Raw genomic sequence first — 8,574 nt, forward strand, 5'->3', positions numbered from 1 at the left:
CATCCTGTATTAGTTCTTCAATAATCCTCCAAATATTTATCTTTTTCTGGGGTCATGGGAGTTTTATTTTCATAGTGACTGAGGCATGATCGGATAAGGTCATTATCCCTATTGATGTATTAACGACTGCTTTTATCAACCTACGTTCTATCATAATATAGTCTGATCTTGAGTACATAGAGTGCACAGGAGACTGGAAGGAATAATCCCTCTCCCCAGAATGTTGGACTCTCCAGGCATCCACCAGTTGACAATGAAATAGCTTTTTCTTTACCGTCCTGAGTTGATGTCCTCCTGTGCACTCGATTTACTATCTAAAGGCGGGTCAATACAAAAGTCGAAGTCACCTGCTAGGATCAAATTACCTTTTTTAAAATACGTCAACTTCTATTTTTCAAATATCCTCTCAGATTTTTATTTGGGCAGTATACATTTGCCAGAATACAGTCCATTCCCTATAGTTGTCTCCTCAGGAAGATGTATCGTCCATCTGGGTCAACCAACCTTTCCTCCAAGGAGAGGATCACGTCCTTCACAAAGTCAATTGCTACCCCCTTCGCTCTCTAAGTAGGTGAGTCTCCATAGCACCTGACTGGATAATATTTTGAGTATATTTTAACATTTGTGTCCTGTGCAACATGTGTCTCCTGTAAAAATATTATGCTGGCAGAGATTCGTCTGAGTTCTTCTAATACCTTATGTCTTTTAGTTGGCGTATTTAATCCTCTTACATTGTATGTCAATAAATATCAGACAGGGTGGGAAACCCCAATTATACTGTACGCCATGGTTTTAATTCCAATAGTGGTTTCAATAGTGTCCTTTTTCTTAACGTGGCCTGTGATAAGTTTGTGAAGATCTAAATATTGGCACTTTCATGGTTTATGGGTGTGTTTCTTTTCAGGCTCTCCCAGATCTGGGCCTTTTCTGCATAACCTGTGAATAACTCTTATGATTACGTCTCTAGGAGCGTCCACTGGTATGCCTTTTGTTTTTTTTAACCCGATGAACTCTCTCGGCCTTTATCTGTGCCACTTCCCCTCTGCCCAACAGCGGGTTGAAGATTTTCCTAATTTTGTCTATTAAGTCCCACCATGTGTTGGTTTTGGCAAGCCTTGTCTTCGTAGGTTCTTCTTCCTACTATGGTTTTCTTGATCTTCCATTTTATATGCGAGGCTTCTGTATTCCATTTTTAAATCTTTTATCACTTTTCTTAGATCTTTTATTGTTTGTATATAGCTGTTTTGTCTTTTTTCTAAGTCTTCCACTCATGTTAATAGGTGACCCAAATCGTTATGTATCGTTGTCAATTCTGTTTTTAAGGATCCTTCTAATGCTGCAAGCTTAACTGCCACTTCACCCTTTGTGGACAGTTGGTCGCTCTCTGTTTGCCCTGCATCAGCCTCTGAGTCTTGTTCTGATCTTGATTGCCCTGTGGTATACAAACCTAATGATGGCCTGCTTTGACTGTTCTTTTCCCTTGCTTCCATTTGTTTTATACAGGTTTCTTTTGATTTCTCTAGAGTCTGTTTATCCAGGGTATCTTCTTGTATAAAATGTTTTAATTGTTTCGGGCCTTGAACTCGCTTTAGGTGACTTTGCGGTCGCTCCTCCTCTTGCTGCCACAAAACATGATGATTCGGCTGACAACACTCCCACTGCATGCAGACCATGCCCCCCCCACCCCAAAGCACCTTGTTGATGGTTGACATGGGCCTCTTGCCCACAACCCTGGGCGATGGTTGTGGGGGTCTGTGGGCACTGGCTTTTCAGAATCTGGAAGCTCCCGTTAACAAGGGGGCCTCCAGATCCAGCCCCCCCCCCATGTGAATGAGCATGGGGTTCATTGTACCCCTACTCATTCACCTAAAAGTGTTTAAAAGAAATAAAAACACAGACCCAGTTTTTCACAATTCCTTTATTAAAAATAAAAAACAATGTCCCCTGGTGTAGATCCATCATCAATCAAGACACCCGCTGCACCGCTGGACCCAAAAGAAGAAAAAACAAATCTCCGCCCGCGACAAGGGCTCTCTGCCGACTGCCTGCTCCGCCGTGTGACAGTTCTTAAATAGGTAAGGGGTGAAGCCACCTGGGGACATCACCTGGTGGCAGCGCCCCATGTGACATCACCGTCCGGTGCATGCTGGGTTGATGACATCACAAGGGGGTGGCGCCACCAGGTGACTTCGCCAGGTGGCTCCGCCCCTTACCTATTTAAGAGCTGTCACATAGTGGAGCAGACAGACGGCGGGGAACCTTCATCAAGCTTTTTTTTTTTCACATCCAGCAGTGATTGATGATGAATCTACATCGGGGGGACATTGTTTATTACTTTTAATAAAGGAATTGTCAAAAACTGTGTGCATGTTTTGATTTCTTTTTTTTTTGGTGAATGAGTAGGGGTTCTATGTACCCCATATGCATTTACATGGGGGGCCAGGATCTGAGATTCTTATAAGCCCCCTGCCCACAGACCTCCACAACCACTGCCCAGGGTTGTGGGGAAGAGGCCCTTGTTCCCATCCACATGGGGATAAGGTGCTTTGGGGTGAGGGAGCAGATCCGCCCACTGACCACCGCAGGCCCCCATGCTAGATCCTGTGCCTGTATTTACAAAAACAGGCACAGGTCTGCTTCTCCATTCGCTGCAGGAGATCAGCGAAGTCACAGGCAAGAAACATTGGCTGGGACCCACTGATGAACTGCTCCAACATTGAATGAAAGGGGTGGTCATGGGACATGGGTCTGGAAATAGATTGCGACGTACGGGTACGTTGCTTGGCCCAGAGCCAGCGCTCACCTACAGTACGTTGGCAGGTAGTTAAATATAATTTGTTATTTTAACATTTTTTTTTACATACCATCACCAGCGCAGTACAGTGTCACCTTATGACTGGTGTGGTGGTGATCAGGGACCTTGACTGTTGACAGCATGTTAAAAATAAAAAACGTGTATTTACTTTTTTTTCTTTTTTATTATTTAAAAAAAAAATACTTTTATCAGAGTAGTTCAATGTTACTATAGTAATATTGTACTACTCTGGTGGGGCGAAGTGCGATCAGAGAATTTTGTTTTTTTTACACTTTGATTGCTGATACAATAAAGTTCCTTGCACCAGCTATGCATTGAGCTGTCATGAATGGGTCAGGTTAATAACAGTTCCATTACTAGTGATCTGTGATTGACTAAAGCTAATCACATGGTACAGGGAGCTGTGATTGGCCCCAAGTACCATGTGATAGCTGTGGGCCAATCACAGCTCACTAGTAATGAAAGTAAAGCTGTTATGAATCATATTATTTATGTAGCACCCTCCTAGATAGGTGCTAGGATAAAGGCATTGTTATGCTCCATCTGCTTATCAGGGGAGCCTGATCTGTTAGTTATGCCTGTTGCATGTGTCCAGGTGTGAGTCACTTGGTCTGAGGGAGTGTCCCCACTGTATCCAATAGGAGAGCCTGTTGGACAGTGGAGGAAACAAAACCTGTGACACACAGGCTTTTGTGGCTGTCCCAGTGGGAGGGCACCCTTGCAGTGCATCCTGGGATTGACCATAAAAGCTGAGGGCACATGTGACAGGGCGTCTTTGGTGGGAAGCAGAGTCCCAGGAGGAGGGTGACAGCTGTCTCTCCTCCTGCTGTCTGAGGAAGGTGGTCACAGGCAGTCGGCCTAGTGAGCCAGGTGTGGAGCTGAGCCAAAAAGGATCCTGTAAAGCTGACAGTGGAGCTGCTGGCAGAGTCATCTGGGAAAAACAGTGTCTGTAAGTACCAGGGTACATGCCAAGGGGTCTGCCCAGGAAGGGGGACCACTCCAGTGAAGTCAGAGGATAGAAGGTCAGCTCACACAGTATGTCAGAGTAAAGGGGATGCCGAGTAGAACCCTGAAGTGTAGGGGTAAAGGGGGTGCCAAGCGGGGCCCTGAAGAGTGATTCACTTTACAGTTCGCTCATTAACTACTTCACTACAATGGCAAAGTGAAGCAGCGGCCTTGCTACATTAAACTACAGTTAGAAGTCCTGAAATTGTGCATAGTTCATCCAGTTGGAGTATCCCACTCATCCTTTCTCCTATCCAAGTTCTCAATAAAAACAACAAAACCAAATCCCCTGGACTGTTTTCTGACCGAACCAAACACTTAGAGTACCTTGAATTACCAAGTTGTTGCTATGGGTAACCCAGGGGAACCCTCTCCAAGCAGCTCCCCAGGGAGTAGTGCTACATTTATAATAGCTTTATTGACATTGTGATCATGTGGCCAGGTCCCAAGTATCGGGATCCGCATTCCTCTGTGTCCAGTGGAGATAGCGGTTGGGGGGGGGGGGGGGGGCACTGCTCACCCCTGTGTCATTACCGATGTTCCGTAAAAAAAACCCTACCCATGAAAATTCCCTACCCTCCTCACTTCCGGTGCACCTACGTCATGGAACAGCTGAGCAGCTTACCAGTATGCATGCTCACAGCTCCGGAGGGTAGGGAATTTTCACGGGGTAAAGTTTTGTAACGTTAGACCGCATCAGCTGTTGCCGTGGGTACATTAAATCATCTCCGCTGCAACACTAAATCATCTCCGCTCCTACCCCTGTGACTTCCCTGATCTCGGCTACTAAATGTAAAACCGGCGGGTGTATGAAAATATAAATCACGGAGAACTCAGCTCAGGGAAGTCACAGGGGTAGGAGCGGAGATTATTTAATGTACCCGTGGCAATAGCTGATGCGGTGTAACGTTAAAAACCCTACCCCGTGAAAATTCCCTACCCTCTGGAGCTGTGAGCATGCGCAGTGGGAAGCTGTTCAGCTGTTCCATGACGTATGAAAGAAAAGAAAAAAGGAGGCGCAAACACCTAGTGCATTCCACCACAAGTGAACTGGAACATGTCCTCTGATGAAGGGAGCTTGACCCCCGAAACGCTTTAGCGGTCCTATCTACAAGGACATGTTCCAGTTCACGTGTGGTGGATTCTTGTAACACGATTTTAATAATCTTCATGTCTGTGAGTATGCATTTGGCTTTTATTAAAACTTTTTAATAACAGTAATGCACTAGGTGTTTGCGCCTCCTTTTTTCTTTTCTTTCATGCACTTATTTTGGAGTTCCCTGCCTGAGGAGAGCAGCACGCCAGTCTTTCCCATCGGAGTGAGCGCTTGGCTGAATTGTTTGTTCCATGACGTATGTGAACAGGAAGTGACGAGGGTAGGGAATTTTCACGAGGTAGGGTTTTTTTAACGTTACACCGCCTTTGCGCTGTTAATCCTTAACTAGTACGCATTGCCGCCATTTTGTCATAGCCCACGCCACTCCTTTTCTAGATAAATTGTTACTTTGTATAAATGACTTATCCACATACGGGCTTTGAGTTATGTGAATCACTCTGTAGCGATATTATGTGTGTGTGCTGTACTTTATCGGCTCAGTTCCGCTACATTGCGCTCATAGGACAGGGCAGGGCGGTGTAACGTTAAAAAAACCCAACCTCGTGAAAATTCCCTACCCTCGTCACTTCCTGTGCACATACGTCATGGAACAGCTGAGCAGCTTACCACTGCGCATGCTCACAGCTCCGGAGGGCAGGAAATTTTCACGGGGTAGTGTTTTTTAACGTTAGACCGCATCAGCTGTTGCCGTGGGTACATTAAATCATCTCCGCTGCAACCTTAAATCATCTCCGTTCCAACCCCTGTAACTTCCCTGATCTCGGCTACTAAATGTAAAAGCGGTGGCAGGTCTATGAAAATATAAATCGCGGAGCCGAGATCTCCGTGATTTATATTTTCATACACCCGCCACTTTTACATTTAGTAACCCAGATCAGGGAAGTGACAGGGGTAGGAGCGGACATGATTTAAGCTTGCAGCGGAGATGATTTAATGTACCCGCGGCAACAGCTGTTGTGGTGTAACGTTAAAAAACCCTACCCCGTGAAAATACCCTACCCTCCGGGGCTGTGAGCATGCGCACTGGTAAGCTGCTCAGCTGTTCCATGACGTAGGTGCTACCCTCCGGAGCTGTGAGCATGCGCAGTGGTAAGCTGCTCAGCTGTTCAATGACGTAGGTGCTACCCTCCGGAGCTGTGAGCGTGCGCACTGGTAAGCTGCTCAGCTGTTCAATGACGTAGGTGCTACCCTCCGGAGCTGTGAGTATGTGCAGTGGTAAGCTGCTTAGCTGTTCCATGACGTATGTGCACAGGAAGTGACGAGGGTAGGGAATTTTCACGAGATAGGGTTTTTTGACGTTACACGGGCAAAGCGACATATGTTGCTTTGCCTGTCAATGCCGCCTGCCCGCAGTAAAAGTACCATGGGCGGTCGGCAAGTGGTTAACATAAAGCTACACGTTTCCTATTTGATTTTGTATATATCTTGAACCAAGGTATAGTGTTGGCGGCTACATCTTAGAAAGTTTATTTTTCCTAAGAGCTGATTTCTTTCATGGTTAGTTTCATGATTCTGGTTTAACCGCTTCCAGTCCAAGAAGTATAGATGTGTACGCTGGGTGGGAAGCGTGTAATATAGGAGACCTCCTCAACCAATATCATGTAGAGTTGCTGTGTCAACCAGAGCAAATAAAGGGTTAAGTGAACAAGGAGGATCTCATTTTACATGACGCTCACTTCCTGGGAAGCATTCCAAGAAATACTTTCACATTCATTTCCGTGTTCGGAACAGATCAACCGTTCCCAGCTTCTCTTCTGTTTCGAGTTGAAGCAAAAGTTTATTTTTCACCCCAGTATGGCTACTTCCAGCCTGAGAGAGGAGCTGAGCTGCTCCATCTGCCTGAACCTTTATAAGGAGCCCGTATCACTGAAATGTGGACATAGCTTCTGCCGGGATTGTATAATGACTGTGCTGAATACACAAGAGAGGAAGTCTACCAATTATTCCTGTCCGGAGTGCAGAGAGGAGTATACAGAGCGCCCTCCGCTGGAGAAGAACAGGAAGTTGTGTAACATTGTGGATAATATAAGATCTTCTCACCCGGAGGTCTTCTGTACATACTGTAATCCTCCTGTACCAGCTACTAAAACATGTCTACACTGTGAGGCCTCATTTTGTGAAATGCACTTAAGCAATCACAGCAAGTCACTGCACCACATTTTAACTGATCCCACCACATCATTTGATGACAGAAAATGTTCCATACACCAAGAAATCCTGAAATATTACTGCACAGAGGACAGTGCCTGTATCTGTATGTCCTGCTGGGTGGCTGGAAAACATAGAGGACACCAGGTGGACCTTCTGAATGAGGCCTCCGAGAAGAAGATAGAGAAACTGAAAGATGTTACTGAGAAACTGAACACTGAGAAACAAGAGACTGAGAAGCGAATGCAGAATCTGGGAAATCACAGGACGGGAGAGAAAAGAAAAGCAGCTGATGTCACCAGGAGAGTCACTGAGCTGTTTAGAGACATCAGGAGACATCTGGATGATGTAGAGAAGAGAGTTCTGACTGAGGTCTCCAGACAGGAGGAGGAGATCTCCCAGTCAGTCTGTGATCTGTTCCACAAGCTGGAGACACTGAAGAACAAGCTGTCCAGGAAAATTAATGAAGTTGAGGACTTACGTAAGATTTCAGATCCATTAACTGTGCTAAAAAAAGAAATGATCATTGATGACATCATTCCTAGGAGTGGTGATGTAAGAGATGCCGGATGTCTGGATGAAGGAATGATCTCACAGATGCTTCACAGAGGACTTCTCCACTTTACTGACACTCTGATGGATCTAAAGACAAAGAGACAATTCTCAATAATGGAGAAGTCAGATATCCTACTGGATATAAAAACAGCCAGCAATCGCACTTTTATATCGAAAAATCTCAAATCAGCTTCTGGTAGCAGTAAACCAGAGAACAAGCCGGATGATCCAGAGAGGTTTACAGTCCGACAGGTATTGAGTACACAGAGCTTCTCATCAGGGAGACATTACTGGGAGGTGGATGTGAGTGGAGCAGCGGAATGGCTGGTTGGGATGGTCACTCAGAGCATAGACAGGAAGACAGAGGGAATTGAATCTTTTATAGGTTATAATGACAAGTCATGGGGTCTGACTCAAAGAACTGGTCTCCAAGCCCGGCACAAAGACTTTGTTAAAAAAATAGACTCCAACTCTTCTTTAAATACAGTTGGGATCTATCTGGATTATGATGAGGGGCGTCTTTCCTTCTACCAGCTGTGTGACCCCATCAGACACCTCCACACCTTCACCGCCACCTTCACGGAGCCCCTCAATGCTGCTTTCTTTGTGTTTGAAAATTCCATTATAAGAATAATGTAATAAGAATGTATAACCTTTGTCCTGGGCTCTCCAGTGTCAGATCACCTATTCATTTTACAAGAGGGACATAGCTTAATCATACAACCTTTTTTTTTTTTAATATAAATTAGATATAAATTTGCTCCTTAGTATCTCAGTTTTAGGGAACAAATGCATTTTAATTTTGTTTATAAAGCACTGATGAGTCAAAATGATCAGTTTCAATTGTATAAAATTTTGAAACTATGACCATACTCAAGGCTATTTTTTCAGAGTGCCAGAGAATAATACCCCAAACCCCACAGTACAGAGCTTC

General features: G+C 45.0%; 1 protein-coding gene across 1 annotated transcript; it reads left to right on the forward strand.

Moving 5' to 3' along the window:
- Positions 1-6,667: 6,667 nt before the first annotated feature.
- LOC309557945 (E3 ubiquitin/ISG15 ligase TRIM25-like) lies at positions 6,668-8,369 on the forward strand. Its single transcript, XM_082260818.1, has one exon. The coding sequence runs from the start codon at positions 6,732-6,734 to the stop codon at positions 8,277-8,279; it is 1,548 nt and encodes a 515-aa protein (XP_082116944.1). The 5' UTR covers positions 6,668-6,731; the 3' UTR covers positions 8,280-8,369.
- Positions 8,370-8,574: the final 205 nt, after the last annotated feature.

This window comes from Pelophylax lessonae (assembly GCF_965119305.1).
Source record: "Pelophylax lessonae genome assembly, chromosome: 6".
Classification (NCBI taxonomy): Eukaryota; Metazoa; Chordata; class Amphibia; order Anura; family Ranidae; genus Pelophylax; species Pelophylax lessonae.